This window comes from Chelon labrosus (assembly GCF_963514085.1).
Source record: "Chelon labrosus genome assembly, chromosome: 4".
Lineage (NCBI taxonomy): Eukaryota > Metazoa > Chordata > Actinopteri > Mugiliformes > Mugilidae > Chelon > Chelon labrosus.
In genome coordinates this window covers 9,506,308-9,525,736 of record NC_140340.1, presented here as the reverse complement: position 1 = coordinate 9,525,736, position 19,429 = coordinate 9,506,308, and the positions used below count along the sequence as shown (strand labels likewise).

The 19,429-nt window shown below is 42.2% G+C and overlaps 1 protein-coding gene across 1 annotated transcript; it reads right to left on the bottom strand.

The window, feature by feature from the left end:
* Positions 1–560: 560 nt before the first annotated feature.
* On the bottom strand, positions 561–18,249 carry dstyk (dual serine/threonine and tyrosine protein kinase). The gene is made up of 14 exons (XM_084543838.1): positions 17,198–18,249; positions 15,494–15,903; positions 10,266–10,766; positions 9,889–10,084; positions 7,582–7,820; positions 7,001–7,084; positions 6,736–6,912; positions 4,606–4,735; positions 4,026–4,182; positions 3,321–3,453; positions 3,079–3,192; positions 2,390–2,504; positions 2,114–2,248; positions 561–1,188 (listed from the first exon to the last, which is right to left on the bottom strand). The coding sequence occupies exons 1-14, from the start codon at positions 17,394–17,396 to the stop codon at positions 1,001–1,003; spliced, it is 2,778 nt and encodes a 925-aa protein (XP_084399964.1). The 5' UTR covers positions 17,397–18,249; the 3' UTR covers positions 561–1,000.
* Positions 18,250–19,429: the final 1,180 nt, after the last annotated feature.

Below are 19,429 nucleotides of genomic sequence, written 5' to 3'. Positions count from 1 at the left end.
TACTAACAAAAACATTTTATGTTGTATATTTCAAAATCTGAACAGGACAAGTCATAGGGTGAATTCACCATCTTTAAACCAGGATATATTGGTGTCTCTTTGATTATATTCGAGCAGAGCTTTGGATCAGGAGTCATCCCGTCTAAAATGTTTAGCACTGGAAAATATTCACTAGGTGGTGCTAATGCTGCTCAGCTGTTCTCTAGACCCTGAAAGCATCTATTATTGATCAATTAGTCCTTAAATGTTTAAACAAGTCAATCGTCTAAATTAAAACAATAAAGATTTCAGTTAATTACCTCTTAGTGGTACCATAGAGTAGGAGAGGTTTCAAATTCTGCAGCTTTGCTATAGCAACAGGATTTCTAAGCTTGTGTTACTATTGGAAACTTCTGATTTATAGTATTTTGTAGTTTTATGTGACAGAGGTGGTTATGAGGCTATGAGCAGCGTAAAAAATGAAAAATTCTTGTCTTTCAGTCTCTGAATGTTATTCAGATTGGGAGAGACAAAGCTTTCTGACCACAGTGAGAAACTAATAAAGTTTTCATTTGTTGCAACGGATCATTTTTATTAAAAAAAGGACATTTGTATAGATGCAGACATGTTCAGTTTAAATACAATCTAAAATTAATCTTTCATATATATTTTTTCATAATACTGGGGATGAACTACTTTTTTAAAACAATTTGCATCTAGTAACATTTCTATGACAATGTAGCAATTAGCACTGCAGCTACGAGCAAAGCGTTTTGTAGAGTTCGTATACAAATACACATAAGCACAAACAATAAAACACACATATTTGCAAACTTGTGTTCTGTGTCACCTCCTCATAAATAACGTAAATCCAACAACTGTGAACAAGGAGGACAACGGGGACATTTTTCATTGGTCACCTGCGTTTCAGAAAAACTCCGTTCAGCTCCGTTCTCCATAAATACGACACTGATACTTTCAGAATCACTATCACGCGTGTGTTAGTTTGTCTGGAGTGTTTTCAGTTTGAGTCCTCGAGGCTGCTGCTTTTCTGTTCGGAGCCGCAGCTGCAGAGACGGACCATGATGCTTTGCAGGCCGGGCTCCACAATACCTAGCAGGGGTCTCTGGGAGGGGTCCCCGTTCCAGCAGGCCTCCATCAGCTGCCAGCATTCCTCATCGAAAATGGGCAGTCGCTCTGGTCTGGCACCTGGAGACGACACGGACGCAAGTGAACCCGACAGCCAACATCTGAGAGCACCGTGTCCTCTGATAGTTAATGTCAGAAAGTCGTTAGGTAAGGTTTTATAATTTATTTATATCCACAAGACTCAGAGGTTGAGATTTAGTAAGTGCACAAGCACCTGGTTTATTTGGTTTTCAAAGAAACTCTGAGGTTCATTTAGTTTGGTGTGAAATTCACCTGTTGGACTCAAACATGTCAACAAAGGGATGCATTTTGGTTGGCTTTGTTTTTTTTTTCTAGTGTGCAAAGAAACTCAACCAAGAGAAAAACATTTTTACAAAACTAATCAAATGATTCGGACCTGAGCAAAACGCCCTAAAGGAACCGGATTCACTCATGACGGTCCACAAAGCACAGAGGACCAGAGCTAAAAGGAAACGATGTATAGTTTATGAAGGGTGACTTTGTGCCAAGGTTCAAGGTTCAAGGTTCTTTATTAGGCCATTTGTGCATAAACCAACAGTCCAGGCACATTGGAATTCTTATAAATATAGAAATCACTACACAACAAAAAAAATATAAATACAAAATATAGAAGCACTATGAAACTGTAGTATTACAATAAACAAGTATGAAGGTGAGAGGGCAATGTTGGTGACTGAGTAATAAATAATAGTAAATAGATAAACTGGTTAGACTGGTTCTAGGGATGTGGGGTGGGGGTGAGCGAGAGAGAGGGAGAGAGAGAGGGAGACTATTGGGAATATTGCACTTATGGACTATTGCACATTTATCAGGGAACTACAGACCAGATTGCACACATAATAATATACAAGTCAGCTATTGCACATGTAATTAAAGTGAGGTAGTGTTTGGTTATTTTTTTGCACAAGTTCAGTAGTTATTGTTTTGCCATCAGTCTGACTGTGGCAGGGAAGAAGCTATTTACCTTTTTTAACATTGTTCCAGAGCTGGTCCTTGCTGGAGCATTTCTCAAAGGCTTCTGGGAGTTTCACTGAACCGGTGCAGAGGTACCAGAACAGGATGCCAAAGGCGTAGACGTCAACAGAGTTATCATACTTTCCTGTCGAGAGAAGAGTCACAGTGAAATTAGGCATCAACATCCTGTCCTGACACCATTATGTACGTTAAAGATCAGTTTTAAGTTGTACTACAGGGGTTTCTACATGATTTGTTGTAATCATCAAGTGCTCAGTCATCATACCTGTAAACAGCTCTGGGGCCATATGGATGGGAGTTCCAACGATGCTGCCAGACATCATGGCTTCTGGTTTACAGAAACCCAGGTCTGTGATCTTTGCACGGTTTTGTTTGTCCAACTACAAAGAGACATTGTTTATTGTGGACAGAAAGATGTATCGTGATATCAGAAGACAAAATAAGTTATATTTCTGATGGTAAGCCTCTGAATAATTTTACATATCGTTTTATATCTTCGCTGAACAGACTGGCTAGTTAGAGAAGTGGTTCAGAGAGTTGGCGTGTTTCCTTCAGTCCTTTTTTAAATTTATAGTGAAAAATTAGAAGTCATTTTTAGCTTTATCCTCTTAAAGTTACATGTCTGTACAAACTACCACTGTGTGTGGTGATGTTAAAGACAAAAAAGGTTTAACTTGTTTAAGGCAGATTAATTATTCTTCATTCATTCACCTAGATCGTAATAAAGTGTAGGATAAAAGAGTAATCATTAACAGACCACATTCAATTTTATCTGATAGCTGATTTAAGTCCACAGAACAATAAAAGTAACACTCTATAGATTTTTATTTTTTTTGAACGTTGATACCAAGTAATATAAATAGTTTCATGATATCTGGGACCATCAGAGTAAGTCTAGTGTTTGGATACCAATGCACTAACTAGTAAATAACAGGTTAGATGTTTTAAACTTACCAGAACATTTTTTAGCTTTATATCTCTGTGTAAGAGGCCCTGACTGTGGAGGAAGCGGATCCCCTCCACCACATCCAGAGCGATCTGAAGTCTCTCCCTCAGAGATAAACCAGCCTGACAAGAGACGGACAAGAACGGGAGTGAGACTAAACTGGACGTACAGAGCAGGGCGGAGGATTACGGCATAGTTCTTATAAAACAGTGACTCAAGTGTTTTATTATTCGCCGTGTTATCAGGTCACCTTCAGCCCCGTGTAAAGATCTCGGTGCAGCCGCTCCATGATGAGCAGCACGGCGATGCTGGAGCCGTCTCCGTAGGTGTGGTCGATCACAGAGCCGTGCAGGTCGACGAGCCGCTCATGTTTGGGCAGAGTCCTAAAGCATCACACGCCACAAGAAGGACACGGAAGAAAAACACAACTATTTCAGTCATGTAATCACGAACTATTCTCTTCCTTTATCTACATCAAAGCTCCTTCACCACAGTTTAAAGACTTCTTACATTCCGAACTATTATGTTTACTGCCGGTTGGAGCTGTTGAGCATTAATAGTATGCTAAACTCAACATCCTCAAGCTATTTTTAGGCCTCTGAGCTGGAAACAGCTGTGACCAGAGGTGCTGTGTTTTCATGCTGTCTGTCTGTCCGTAAGGCTCAATCTTATAAACATCATCTCTCAGGAACACCTTGAAGGAATTTCTATAAATTTGGCACAAACGTTCACTGGGACTCAAACATGGTCCTCAAAGTCTACTCTACATAGATTAATACGAGTCTGGACGGAGGAGGCACACAACTGTGAAGTGGTAATTCCAGTTTTCTAACCAGGGTGGAGTTCTTCCTCTTCAACGAGCCAACTTCTCATGCACACCTCGCCTGTCAGCACGATGCACTGCCAGCCGTGATCTTTCTTCAAATGCATGCCTAGTGGTTTGTTCATATCCCACCTTGTGTAGTGAAACTCTAAAGCCAGGTCGTTCCAGTGTTTATCGTCAGGTGGTACCACAGACTTTAGGGCACATGGGTAGTGTCCTCCCCAGCTGTCACACAAGTACACAACTCCGTACTGGCCCCGACCCAGCTCTCGCCCAAGTTTAGGTTTGCCTATGAGAAAATAATGTAGCAGAGTTAGAAAGGCTGTGTTTGTAAGCACAGGTTTTGAATTGTATAATCGGTACTAGACGTTTGATACCATGTCTGATTATTTAAGAGAAGTTGGTTATTGAGTTAATCAGATTTTCCTGGCAACTGTTCAGAATGAGTTTTGCTTATTGTAGAATGATGTTTGTACAGAAACTACTGCAGGTGGAGAGTTTGTGCACATCTGAATCTTTCTGGATTCTGGACTTTACATTGAGGAAGAATGAGACGAGTTTTGAGAGACACAAATTGTTAGATATTTAATTATGCCAGAGTCACTAATGTCCATTAGTGCAAAAGACACAATTCTCATAAAATGCAGCACTTTTGCAGAGTTAAGCCGTGTGTGCATGGGACGGACAATAGGAGTCTTTGGCGGTGACTCACCGTGCAGCAGCACGTCCCTGAGGGAGCGGCTCTCCAACGAGAGGCGGGCCAGCCGAGGGGCGTGGTCCTTCCTCACACGCAGCCACAGGTCCTCAGTGCGCTCCAAACGCCCCGTGTGTCCTTCCTCCAGCTGCAAACACCAAACACATGGCAAGGCATCTCATGGTTAGCATTAAGAACTTTAATGACTGATCTCATGTGTTTGTCTTTTAGATCAATGGACATTTTTGTGAAAAGAAAAAAAAAAAAAAGACAAAGAAGAGAAGTTTAAGAGGTTGAGATTTCAATTTAGAACATGTCTCTTGATCTATAGAGTCCAAGCATCGAGTGAAACACCTCCAGGCCCCTGGTGGCTGCAGTCAGTGCTCTGCAATGATACTGTTTTTTTATCTTACATCATATTCCTTTCACATCTAATTTTATTTCCCTTTCTTTTAAAAAAAACCACATTGTTCACGCGTCAGAAGGTGTCATCACCATGGAAACAGAACGTCAGCCCTAATATTCTCAGTCACCACAGGCCAGTGGCCTCGACCTCTGTGGTGACGTGGTCATTTGTCAAACTGTTTAAAGCAAAGGTCCCGGTAAAGAGTATAGAGCTGCTCCCTGATACACTTCCTCTACTCACTCTTCATAGACCACCACACAAGTATGAAGCTGTAACTGTGACTTCAATTACTGTATGTTTATGAAATGAAATGACTTATTTTCCTAATAAATTATGAGGAATGTGTTCATCATCTCCAACACAAGGCTTCTTTGCAAACCATGGCACGAAGAAACACTTTAATCCAATGAGTGTAAATAAATCTGCTATTGGCAAGAGAGAAAGTCCTGGGGTTGTAAAAAAGGCAAATAGGAAAGAATTTGGGCTGTAGAGATGTAAAGAAAGAACTCGAGTTGCATCAAAGGTCTAGTCTCATTCAGTAACAAAAATTAGTGTTGTGCAATGAAGACTGAAAGCAGAATCCCCTAACTTGTGAAACTCCCAAAAACTTGCACTTTAACACAACTCAAAGACTACATCCAATGACCGGCTGGCACATAACCTGCGTGAACGGAAATAACTCTGGGATAACTCTTTGAGTGCATTAGACTGAGCAGCTAATTAGAGCGATCTCTCTCACCGACTCTTTCCAGCGGCAATTCACATGAAAAATTTGCGACAAGGGGTCCGAATAGTGTCGACGGTGCAGGACGAATCTAAGAAGGGCAGACTGTTGGCTTGGTGTGTGACAGCCCTCACATCCAGTACCTCACTTAGCCTAAAAGAAGGATCAAAAACAGGGTCTAGATATTTGGCTCAAGTTGTTCTGTAACCCCCACCTCACCTCTCACTGTCAGGCTATTAGCATCGCACTGTTACAATGTGGAGCTGTGTCTAGTGCTATTTCTAGGACTTATTACTTTAAAACTCCTATACGACCAGGTCTACTCTCTCCTGATAACACTCCCTACTTTGAATTTACAACACACATTACATTTGTATTCAGATTCATAAGCAACACATTCCAATATGCTGTAGGCCAGAGTTTAGTTTTTAGGAATGAGGCAGCGTGTGATGCCGTTTGCTTGGGTTGACTTGTTTGCAGACACAAGACTGTCACGAATAATCATCTGTGAAACGGGATCCAATGAGCACGACAATGTCAGTGATGTGGCCCACACCGTATATCATGTGATAATTGCTATCGTAGCCATTTGATTGGAAATGGTTTGTTACGGGCATCCTGGAGGGATGTTTTGCATATTGGGGCAAGGCGATGAAAGTGTAGAGGAATAAAACCACACAATCACGAGCTGTGCAGTAACGTGCCCTCATTGTTGCCACGAGTCACTGATACAGCAGATGTATTCAAACCATCTGGGTGAATTGACACGACAACCAAGGCCACGTTAATTTCCTGAGCACACTCCTTCGGGCTCGGACACAGACTATCGCTGAACAACGTTGTATGAGAAAACAGCAAAGCAAAAAGTAGCTGCTAATGTCAATCAGACTTTTAAAATTAAACTCATCCCTGTAATTGCTTGTTTAATCAGAACCAAGAAGGGCACATATAACCTCAAGACACAATACGGGAGTCGTGAAAAAAAAAGGAGGGGTTGCAAAGAAGAGAAGACTTGAACCTGGCGCAAAGAAGCTGCAAAGGCCTCATGGGAGCTGTTAAGCCGGGTTCTGAACTGGGAGCAGATGCTTCGAGCGAGTTTGGCAGCGCTCAGACTCTCAATGGCGTCCTGAGCCACTTTACGCTTCCACTCTGGAGTGATGGCGGGAGGGTTCACAAAGGTTATCCTGTGGATTATCTACAAGGAGACAGAATAAAATGATCAGGCTTCACTGCCCTTTTTTCAATCTCCTAATCTCACATGGTTGAATTGTGGAGACCCTGACCTGTTTGATTTGCTCCCAGACGAATCGTGTGACAGAGGATCCTGAGTGAAAGGTGACCTCCACGTGATAGGCAGCATTTAATAACTGTGAGAGAAGACAAAGAAGTGCGTATGCAGAAAATCTGATTAAGACAATAGCATGTGTTGTCCATTAATCTAGGGCCCACTGTTACAAACTTATTATTATTCTGGAGTCGCTCCGTTGAGAATTGATTATGGGAAGGATCTAAGAGAACAGTCATTCTGTCAATTACCACATAAAGCCCGTACAAACGATCTGAGCACTGTGAAGATGAATTTGTTTACAGCGCATGAGCTCTTATTGGTTGGAGGACCATCCAGTTACATTAAGAAGTTTCTTTTTTTTTTCTCTGTATTGGTTGAAACACGCCCTGTAATAAAAATCTAAATCTAAATGCACCTCCAAAATGATCATACAGTTGAATCACCGCCTCTCTGACACAGTTTCAACATAAACTTTAGTGCAGGACTGTTATAAATGAATGAAACTGGCAAGTGAGTGTATTTTAACACTTTACAATTGTTGGGAAGCACATGAAGTGACGTTGCCTCACTGCCCACCTGTTTGAGATGATTAGAAGTAATATTGTGAACAGACGACTCAAAGTTGGACTTCTCCAGACTGTTGAGACATCGCTCCAGGGTTCCTACGAAGCTCTCCCTCAAATAGTCCACAGAGCTGATTAGCTTATTCGCAACGGCCTGATTCAAACGGACCACTATCAGCTCCTGGATCTGGTGGATGCAGGATTTGATGTCCTTCGACGTAACAGGTTCTCCATTGGTTGTTACAATGATGTCTGCAGTTGACAGAAAACAGTTTGTCAGAGTAAATCACTTTATGTTGAACAGTATGTTAAAAGTACGTTGGACATTTTCCACCCGCAACCACCTCCATCTGTAAAGCGGCTTATTTCAATCACTTAATAATGGTATGGTGGTTGCAACTGACACGATAAGATTAAATCACACTGAGGGAACTCAATCTGACAACGATGGAGAAAGGTCTATTTATGCGGTGAAAAACGCATTTGGTCGTCTTCCTGACAACAGAAGACAAGAAAATTATGTAAGTTTGTTCTAGGTTTCATTCTGCAATGTTATCCATGGCCAGGAGGAAGCAGAGCGCAGCACCCAATGAGAAGCTTTTATCAACTTTTTGCAACCGTTGAGTCAGACAGTGCCAAACTCTGTGTACGGATTGTGAAATACAGCGAACTCAGCCTTGACCCCTCAGATTTAAACAGAGTCTAAAGACAGTAATGGAACTGTCTTTGAGTAGGTCCGGATGAAAACAAGAACCCCCTGGCCAGTTGAGATAAGAATCCTCTAATCTCCCTTATTGTTGGCAATATTTCCGATCAAAGCATGAATACATGATACAATCTAAAAAGGCTACAGTCTGGACGTAAGAGTCACTCATCGTCTGTAATGGAGACATAATTAAGAAGGAAACCTTTCTTATTAATCCTTCTAACTTGAAGATGCTAGAGCAAAAATAGATAAGGCACACACTGTGTGTGGTCATTGGGGAGTAATCAATCCTAACTTGGGTCAATAACAACAATTTCCCAACTTCAGAGAATCTAAAAATATGTAATAGGAGAGTATGCTTTCAATTTCACACAGAAAATATCCCTTTCTCTGAAAAAATAATACTTTGAGTAAACAGTTCCAGCTTGAGAAATGGCAACAACACAGTCTGATCAACCTGAATCTTATGACTAAATTGATCAATTCCTCTTTACGGTGCCAGCATGTTTTTTCTGACTTATGTCATATAGAAACATGGCAAACTCATGTATCTATGCGTCTGGAAACAGAGAGGTCCAAGGCACAACAATGTCTGTAAAATTATGATTCCAATTACGGGTGGAAACAACAAGCAGACACATCTTTCTGCACAACATGCCCACGGCCTGCCATTTATTTCAAACCATGCTGCAGGGGTGATGCTGCTTCCCAGACAAGCAGTATGTCCATCACCAAGGACAAAGAAAACCAAAATGAGCAGATCATACACGTTAAATAATAACAGACAGCATCACTTGCTTATCTCCACCAAATATTTGATTAATTGGGAATTCATAAAGAAGCATATCGTTAAGCAAAAACAATAATGGGATCAATAAAATCCACCCAAGAGTAGGAAATACATTCTCAGGAGCAGACGCTTTATCAAACAAAGACTATGATCAACACTGAAGTTGCAATGACATGTTTTTTGATTTTATCCCGGTACAGTCTGTCCACACTTGACTGAATGCAAACCCACAGTCACTAATTTCTCTGTGGTCAAAGACAAACAAATAAAAAGATATGTCACAACCTATCAGATCATATTTTGATGATTGAGAAATTGTTCAACACCTACATGTTATGAGTCATAAACATATATTTTACTATAAAAGTTAAAAGGTCTTCATGAACTGTTGAATCTGTGCAGATACATGAGGAATGTATTGCTTTATACATGTATACATGCATTAGAACAAGTGCACATGTAGAAAACTACAATGATAATAATAATAAAGAGCTTCATCGGTCCTTGTGGCAATATTTTATCATCCCTTGTTTCCACACAGTGAAACTTCAATTTCACTTCCTTTTTTTTTTTTTTTTGTTTCTGTAACTTCTGGGTAATTTCTGGCCGGCCTTGATCTGCTCACAACCGACCACCTTATATAAACAAGCTTCTTCAAACTTACAGGTCTTCACTGCCATCGCCACACTGTGAATGTGAAACTAAAAGAAAAACTCCAAGCAGACAATGTTTTCCTTAACAATATGAAAAATTTTGAAAAACCACAAAAAAAGAGGAACCTGTGCCCGGACTGTGGCTTTCATCCAGGGTGCTCGCTTACTAACCTGTAAACTCCAGGTTGGCAGCATCCTCCAGCAACTGCTCTTTCATGCTGCTGAGCGTCTCCACAATCATCTCCTTCATCTCTTCCTGTTTGCGGTTAGCAATGGCCATAAGGGATGTGAAGAGTTCACCCTCTTTCTCACGGGTGTACTCCAGTCTACGGGGTGTGATCTGCAAGTCTCTCTGCATGTCAAAGGCCTGCAGGGAAGTGAAGCAGAAAGGACAAAGGTTTGTTGGTGTATTTGCCAGGAGCATAGAGGGTCAAAGCACACTGAGACCAAGCAGCTCATGCTCATGCAGCGGCACGAACTGTCGCATGAGTCTGAAGCAGTAAAAGGTAAAGATATAAACACAGAAGAAGAAGGACTCGTCAACTAACCTGGTTGATGAAAAGATCAAGACATCGACAGTGAAGCCCATTAAGCAGGTTGGCAGCCTCCACCTGCTGGTTTTGAAGCACTAGGCGAGCAAATGGCACCACACACCGATGCAGTTTTTCAAAGGACTCGCCCAGCACGCTCTGGGGCTTGGCCCCGGGGACGGGCGCCTGCGTAGGAGCGCCACAGGAGCAGTTCCCTGTTGGGTTATTTAGGAAGCCAAGCGAGAGTAGCTGCTTATGGAGGGCACTCTTCTCCCGGTCCTTCTCTGAGCGGCGGCTGCATTCTGGGGAGGCTGCCGGTACGGTGCCGGGTATACGAATAAAACAGATGGGAAAGGAGAGCAACTCTTTGACCTTGCAGAGCTCGGCCACCTGCTCCGTGCTCAGGGAGTCCTGGTTGACAGCATAGAGTATGACAGGGATCACATTGCGAGTGCAGTCTTCCAGGGCCTCTTCTATGGGCTGGACGCTTGAACAAGGAACCACCATGACCTTTGCTTCCTGATGACGAAACACAAAATAAAGCACAAAATTGTCACACTCATCTCAAACAGATTTGTTTTGTTGTTTTTTAAGATAGGCCATCTCCCTTAGAGTTATTATCATCAATTCAGACAAACAGATACAACACAGAGGACGCCAGTGGGATTATTTGGTAACAGTGCATAAAATTATATTGTGTAATGATTAAAGGTGTTGCTCATTCTGATAAAACCACATTACTCAGCTCCAGCTCCAGCTTTGAGGCCACATTTTTGGATTTACTGCCCACAAATTTAGTATTTTTGCTTTGATAAAACTTCTGTCCCTCACAAAACAAAAAGACAAAGTTACAGCTGTTGAATAATATATAGCATATATTCTGTATATACACTCACTTGCCATTTCATTAGGTACACTGGAAGGAATGCATTAGAATATATCCTGGCTTCATGAGGGTTATAATGTTCAGTTTATGTTGGAAAAACATTAGAAACCAGTGTTGGTGCCAGGGAATAATTTACTCCGCCATGGTCTCATAACGAATCGGAAATATTTTTGCAAGTCCCAAACAACGTTGTGCTTTTTCCTACTGTCCCAAAAAGCATCACCTTAGAGCACCTTGGTCAAAACGCGGAGGAAACGACACCAGACGTAACGTGAACTAGCTTAACTTTATAAGAGCTAGCTACCACAGTTAAATTGAAAGTCAGCCATTTACTATAAATACGCTTTATTCAGTAATACTTTATTTAATCTTACATATATGTGTTCATAGAATACCACATCTCCATAGCATTATGTTTAGTATTAATACTGATAAAAAGGCATGCTCTTGTTCTATTCTAATATACTGTATTGTTTTTAATAGGTAGGATAGCATTAGCCTGGTCGTTACCATCCTACGTTTCCGCCCAATGTAATAGGAATCTGTCTCCGTAATGGGCGGATGCTTATTTTGAGGTTTAAAATCATTGGAGTTCCCTTAACCAATCAGCAACGTTTGGTAATGACGTATATTGTGCGCCGGAGTTCAGGCTCTTACGCTTACCACTTCCGCTTCCAGTTAAATAGATCAAACTTTTCCCAAAGCCAGTTGGAAGGAGAGCTACGACGTCCTTGCCATTTATAAAATTGACAAGACAAGCCTCTTGTTCTGGTTTTAATTCCGTGATGCTCTCGAGAGTTGAGACAACTTCGCGGATGGCTTCTAGCGTCTCTTCCTCCGTCGCCATTGTTGCTATGCTGTTGAACTACAAGCTTCGCTGGACTACAAGCAGCTCGGCATGCGAGTTCCGCGTCATCACTCAACTGTTCGCCGATTGGCGCGGTTACACGCGAACCGCAGAAGTGCAATTTGGCCAGACTCCGTGCCAGACCGAAATCAAATTTCGGGCGGAAACGTAGGATGGTAACGACCAGGCTAGGATAGCATCAGAAAAAGCCAGAAAAAAAAGCCAGGGTCTCACGAAATCTTGTGGGAAACACTGGGTACAACACAATATTATTCAACAGTACGACAAACCACAGCCACCAAAATAAAAACACAGCTCTCTCAGTTATTTAAACAAATGCGGAAGATTTAGGTTATATTAGAATGCATTTATTTTCACTCGTGTACCTAATGAACTGGCGGGCAAGTGTATAAACATAACAGCAGGAAATACAAACAGGCTTAGTGTTTTGCTTTCATGTCTAATATGTTTTATGTGATTTACATGATCTTACCCTTTAACCTCCTGACCTTAAATGTGAACGACCACGCCCCAGTAGCGAACCATGGCTCCTGTTATTAACAGTTTTCTAACCAATTTCGGATGTTTAATGGGATCCCACCGCAAAAGCAAGAAACCCCATCCACACATATCACATGCTCCGGCTATTTCTGAACACACGGCGGCACATAAATATTTGTGGTGGTCTTGGGAACGTCGAGGAAAGGGGTTTTCTTAACCCTTGATGAATAACGACATTAACAGAAATAGAGAGCTTGAGAGAGAGAGAGAGAGAGACAGTGAGACCACGGCGGGGTAAAGACAGGCAGAGAAAAGAGGCAGAAATGACCAACAGCTGCACAAAGGAGACAGTCAGTCCTGTCTCCAAGTAACAAGAGGCGAGCCCATCTGAGTCTCTTTGGAACAAAGATAGCCTGCAAACATTTGTTCACAACCAATCAAAACCAATGCAATGTGTGAATTGCCTTAATGTAGCGTGTTTTCAACAACAAGCCTTAAAGTCAGAGGGATATTTTGAAGTCTTGTTTTTAAAAGAGTGTCTGCATTACACTCACCAAGTCTGACAAAGTAGCAGTGAAGACAAATGGCCCTGGAAGAAATTAGGATTTTCCTCCATTAGCATAGTTTAAGGGTGACTGCTAATATCACAGTTGTCTGTTAACAAGCAGAGTGTCTTACGTGAATTTGTGAAGCCCTGGCAATAACAGAAACAGGTTAGAACAGTTTATGTCCTCGTGGTTAGTCCGTGGTTAAGTTGATGTGGGAGGCGTGGGTAAACTCTGGTACGGAGTGAAGGCTAATTAGCAAGTTGGTTTTCATCTGCTGGCCACTAAAGCAGGGTGCTGTGATTATTGCAGGGGAGTGTGAATACCACAGTGTGCAGAGAGATTCTGTGGCTGCATTTATTCCTAACATAACTTCTCTGATTCATTCAACAGAGACATAATGTCAGACAGCACGATGCTTTGACAAATCTGAATTATTGCCTGGTTGATGAAAGAAAACTTCCAGTTCATCAAGCAAAGGTAAAACAGGAAACTCCAAAAACATATGTCATACATGTTTATTTATAAAAAAAATAATAATAATGATAATAATAACTTTAAGTTAGATATGAAAATGTGGTGTAAAAAGCCTATCTTTGTTCCTAGTAGGACTGTTTTCCCTAAAGGCATTAGTATATTTCACATTAGTGGAGTGAATAAATCTTGAGGCAACAACAAAAAGGGTTCAAATTAAAATAGAGCAACAACTGTCGACTCTAATTAAAGTCCTGACAGACTGACAACTGCAGGAACTCATTTCACCAGAATTGGATATGCCTTTGACTAAGAAGCGATATTTTAAAGATGCAACAGATGATGTTGTGTATGATGTGAGTGAAACATTAGTAGTAATTATATTTTTTCTCAAAAATATTTTGATGAAATAATTGAAAACTGGTCATTTTTACAACATCTTTGTTATAGCTACATTAACAACCAGTGTCCCCGGATGCAGCTGTAACCATGGCAATTATAACCCAGCAAAGGGTTTGGTTTTGTTTTTTTTACATGACCTAGTCATGTGAATTGCACCAGACCAGTGGCATTACGTAAGGGGGCCGGGCGGGTGGGCTGCTCCGAAGCAGAGCTAGGCCTAGTTTCTGAGGCTGTGTGATGGTTGCTGCAGGGCCCCGGCCTATTAGTCGCTAATTTCCGTGTGTCACACATGACAAGGAGTGACTACAGTCTTTACACCATGCAAAATCCTTCACTTCCACGGGACATTGTGATTTTCAAGTCACACCAGGCTAAATACCAACACGGCTGCAACAACGTGTCCAACATTTCTTCACTTTTCAACAAAAGTCCAACAATAATCTGTGGGTCCGCTTTAAAAAAGTGCTCAACACCTAAACAGCAGAAGGAATGACTGGAACAAGAACTGTATTCCCCAGACAGCAGCACAAATCAGGTAAAGTAAAACACTGAACAGCACAGGGAGTAATCAGCTCTGCTCAGTAATCTGTTTTTGAGCTAAGCCATGTGAGCAAAGGCGAGATCGAGTGGGAGAGAAAGACAAAAAGAACAATCGATCAACCTTTTCCTTCTTTCCCAAGAGGAAATGCCACTTCACAAAAAATAAACCCTCAGTTAGAGTTGCCCCATATGTGCTTTACCCTCAGTGGTGTAATGGGACAAAGCTTTATCTGTATATTACTAAGGCTGCTATTGTCATTCATTAATTCAGGGTTGATCAAGCTACTGATTATTTTGCTGAATATTTAATTGCTTGCTTTATGAACTGTCAAAATCACTTCACAGAGCCGAAGGTGACATCTTCCAATGTCTTATCAATATATCAACGACAGTATATCCAGATTGCTATCACATTTGTCAAATAAAAGCAACGAACCTGATTATTTCAGAAGATGAAATTATATAAAAGTGTATTTATTTATTTTTTCAATCAACTAGTCCATTAATAGATTAATCAGTTCAAATTAAAATGTCATGTATGATTTTTCTAATGGACGCCTGTTCAAGCAAAATGTAGTCTGTAATATATGCCCTGGCATAACACAATAACCGGCATTGTGCGCATTAAAAGCTACTCATTCATCCTTTAATTATCAACAGAATCTATTTATTAAAACATAATGCCAAGGGGGCATTACGTCACCAGTATTTAGAGCAACAAAACAAACTAGTAACTAGCAATTTCTCAGCCTTATTTTGCACAGGTAGGAGTCAGTAACAGATTTTTCCGGGGTGCAGGGGAGAGCTGTCTGTTACAGAAAACCCATATTTTATCCAATCACAGGCTTCTGCTTTGTTTCAACTTTCTTTCTACATCATCTGAAAGTGATGAGAAACACAGTCATGTCAACTGGCAGTACTGTATCTGGAAACTCTGAGTGTCAAAGCTCAAACAAACCACTAATACATAAAGGCGTCCTCACTGAAACCATGGAGGAACGTTGCGTTGAACGGGTAAAGTCAGAATGGTTGCACTGTATCCTGAGCCTACCTGAAGCAGCTGGTGATGTAGAGTGATTTCCAGTTCTGCTAGCCTGTGGGCCGGGTCCTCGCATTCCTCGTGAATCTCCAGGTCCTCTCTGGGAACTGTGTCCCAGCGGCCACGGTTAGCCGCCAACTGGTGCACCAGCTCATACTGGCCTGGCAGCGCCAAGCTCAGTCGCGTCTGTCTCCCGTGGGTGAAACACAGCTTCCGTCTCTTACAGACTGTGCCCTGGACTCCCTCACAGGCCTCTCCGGCCTCAGGCCCCAGTGGCAGCAGCCTCTCCCCCAGAAGGCAGTTGAGCAGCTGGTAGCGGGCAGCGCAGTCCTGACCCAGCACCAGGATGTACGGAGCAGCACCCACGGTGTTGCGCAGGAACTCTTCCTCATGACTGGGGAAGGAGATGCAACTAAACTGGCCTGGGGGAATGAAGAAGACAAAAGGCAGAACATGATGCTCTGTGGTAAACCCAGAGAGGAACATAGTTGTCTAAAACTTTATCAGAAGCCGTGAGCAACCTCTTAAATTTAGGGAGCTTTTAGGTACTCTTGGTCAGCACTTGGAGCAGACACAGGACTCAGTGGCAGATTATCTGAGCATCATTCTCGGAATAAGAAGTAGATCACTGTTTCACACCAGAGACACTGAAAAATTTCTTTTTTTATGTCTGATCTTAGTCCTCAAGCAGTTATTTCCGGATCTATCCCAAAGATGTGAAACACACACAGAAGAAGCAATTCACCCTAATAATTCCTGGTATCAGACATAATCCTCTGTGATGCTGAGTCACAGATTTAAACAGTTATGTAACAAACAGAGGAGAGGTGCAGTAGCCTATTTTACTCGCATATACCACTGCATGTCTTTCTAACATAGACATTCCTCTACTGACCCAGCATGACCCGCTAGGTCCTGTAGTTTTGGACAGATATGTGCACAACCGGTACCAAAATAACATATAAATAGTTTATAGGCGTATTTTTGTACACAGAAAGTGCAACCACACATTTGCAAGATGAATCTGCTTAGCAGGTGAAGACGTGTGCTTGGCTTCGAACGCAGAAATCAGCAGTGCGGTGCCATTTCTCTGCGGATAATCTTCAGCTTAACATTGTTCATTCAGCAGCGAGCAAAAGTGATTTACACCGGCCTCGTCCCTGCTTGCAGTCGGAGAGGGGCCACTCCTGAAGATGTGACGCAGCAATTGTGTCTGCATACCATCACTCCGGTGTGTCTAATCATTGTTGCCGGGTACCAAGTTAATTGTCTGGTCAGAAGATGGTCACGACGCTCGTAAAATGTCACGGATATGTGGAGGAAGTGATTAACATCTGGTGTCTAAAAAGTAAACACAACCAGCCACTGAGGAGCACACAAAAGCACATTTAAAGAGAAAACAATTAGCTCTTAGGCTTGACAGAAATCTCAGCATATTTGGCACACTTAACCTCCTCCTGCTGCTTTTCAGAGCAGAGTTTAATCTCTTAAGTTTTCTCTGACCCTAATGAATGGATTTATTTATTTTTTCTTTCCAGCCTCATGTTGGTGGAGTAATCACTTGGAAGCAGTGGCTTGGTATTCATCTTTTTTTAGTTTCACTTCAGGATAGAGCAGCTGTGGATGTGATCATTTTGTGGTGCTTTAAAAACAAGTAAAAGGCCGTGACGCTCAGGCATAGGCCAGAGGTGCACAGATGTTTGCGCTGACACCTACCTGCGTCCAGAGAAGCTGAATCAGAGCTCACGGCGGAGGCGCAGGAGTTGCTGTAGTTTTGCCTGATTTCCCTAAAGAAAACATTAGTCTCTTTCAGGTTCTTCTTCAGCTGTACGGTGTGCTTGTTGTAGCTGTTGAATATCCTCGTTAGATCCCGGGCTAAAGGAGTCGCCTTCAGTTGTTGCACGTTTCCCTCCATGTTTTAAACAGGTGGCCGTCTTCTCCTCGGTGTGCAGGTAAAGCAGGTGTCAAGCAGCCTAACCCCAAAACTGAACGTCTCGGCAGAGATGCTCAAATGCAAAACCTGCGTCCTGCTATCACACCTTTAGTCCATCCAAACATGCCTTTAACACGACTGCATCGATGCTGGACAAACAGCAGAGTCTGGTGAACAAGGCATTTGTTGTTGTGGTGTTGACTAACTAGGCTAGGCTAGCTAGCTTAACGTCGTGCCTCGGGAGCAAGAAAAACGCCACCAAGCTAACAAAGTAACCGCTATTTCTTCATGTTAGCCGCCTCGGATGTGCTCGGTAACTGAGGAGTGTCTTAAAAACAATTTTTTTTTTACAAAGACCACGCTGCTGGGTTGGTGACTAATGCGCTAAGTGAGCGGTGTTTGGAGACCTCTCCGTGGTCCGGTTAACGTTAGCGCTGCTAGCCGCGGGGCATCTCCTCTCCGTCCCCACCTTGGCCTGGCACAACGTTCACCATTAACCTCACATAAATAATCCAGAGCACGGCTCCACAGTCACCCGTGTTTGAAAAGAAGCGAGGGCCCAGCGTTGACAGACGGCTCTTTTAATGGCACAAACAGCCTAACCGCTTAGCCGCGGCGCTACAACAAGCTGGAGTTTTCCCGGAGAGGCTCCGCTGGAAAACACCGTCCGTCCTACAGCGGCTCTGGTCGGGAGGAGCCAGCGGACATGTTCCGACCCGGAGTGCGACGGAAAACACCGCTGCGTCTGTCGGTGGTGAGGAAGGTGGAGAGGACGGACAGCGGTGGTGCAGGGCGAGGAGTGCCCGGACCAAATCACAGAGCTCGGGCCAGGCAATCAAATCACAGCAAAACAGAAACTCGTCCAGACCGAAGTTAGGCAGAGGAAAGGGCGGGGTCCGGGGCGGCGCCGTGCACTCTGGGAAATGTAGGAACGAAGCTTCTAGTGCGGGGGTGTCAAACTAGTTTTAGTTCAGGGGCCACATACAGCCCAATTTCATCTCAAAGGGGCCGGACCAGTAACACAATAGCTTATTTACCTATAACTATTTATAACCGGTACTGTTTGTATATTTGTGTCTTATTCCTTTGTTGATTGTTGACTTTTTCCTTGTTATTGTGTTTCTGCCTTTCTATTTTTCAAATTCCGTGGTGTATATTACACTTTCTGCTGTTGTAATGGGTGAATTTTCCCGTTGTGGGATAAATAAAGTATAATCTAATCTAATCTAATCTAATCTAATCTAATCTAACTAATGACAACTCCAAATGTCTCCCTTTGTTTTAGTGCAAAGAAGTACATCATGAAAGTGTTTACATTTAATAAACTGCACTATTACAAAACATTTCAGACATTTGTTAAGAAAAGGAAGTGTAGTTTCTGCATAGTTCTAGGTCTCAGTGTTGTGTTATGTCCACAACTCTCACTAAATCTGTGTGAACCCTAGAAATAGCAATTGCTTTTATTGGAAAATTTGCAGTTAATGTCTTCCATGTAATTTTTGCAATTCGCAAATTCATCCCGCGGGCCAGATAAAACCCTCCGGCGGGCCGCTTTTGGCCCGTGGGCCGTATGTTTGACACGTATGCTCTAGTGCTACCGATCAGTGGATGGATACCCTTGTCTGTGGAGATCGTCAGTCATCCAGGTCACAGTAAATAAAACAAACCTGAAGCAAAAAGCAAATGGACTTGTTGGGCTTTCTTACAAATGTGTGTCCACTCATCCAAGTAGCTTCAATTACAGGTGTGGTTGTTAACAGACCCCATGTGAATTTCAGATTACAGATGTTCCCAATGAAAACATAAAATCCTCACCAGTAATTCAGAACTGAAGATAGCTACTTGTATGTATGAGTGGTGAAACACGTTTTAAAATGAGGGATATATTACTTAAAATAAGCATGTTTACATCCTCTATGGACGGTTTGGAGGGGGGAAAAAAAGCATTTATAGCATTTTCTTTTGTATATATTGTGTATTTTTCTATTTTTTGTTTCTTTGATAGTGTCTTGCTC

Excerpts from the sequence above, each read along its gene's own strand:
- dstyk (XM_084543838.1), bottom strand. The coding sequence starts at position 17,396 with ATGGAGGGAAACGTGCAACAACTGAAGGCGACTCCTTTAGCCCGGGAT. Across the intron at positions 10,085-10,265 it reads TTGATCTTTTCATCAACCAG|GCCTTTGACATGCAGAGAGA; the intron begins GTTAGTTGACGA and ends ACTTCCCTGCAG. Across the intron at positions 3,454-4,025 it reads TTAGAGTTTCACTACACAAG|GACTCTGCCCAAACATGAGC; the intron begins GTGGGATATGAA and ends GTGATGCTTTAG.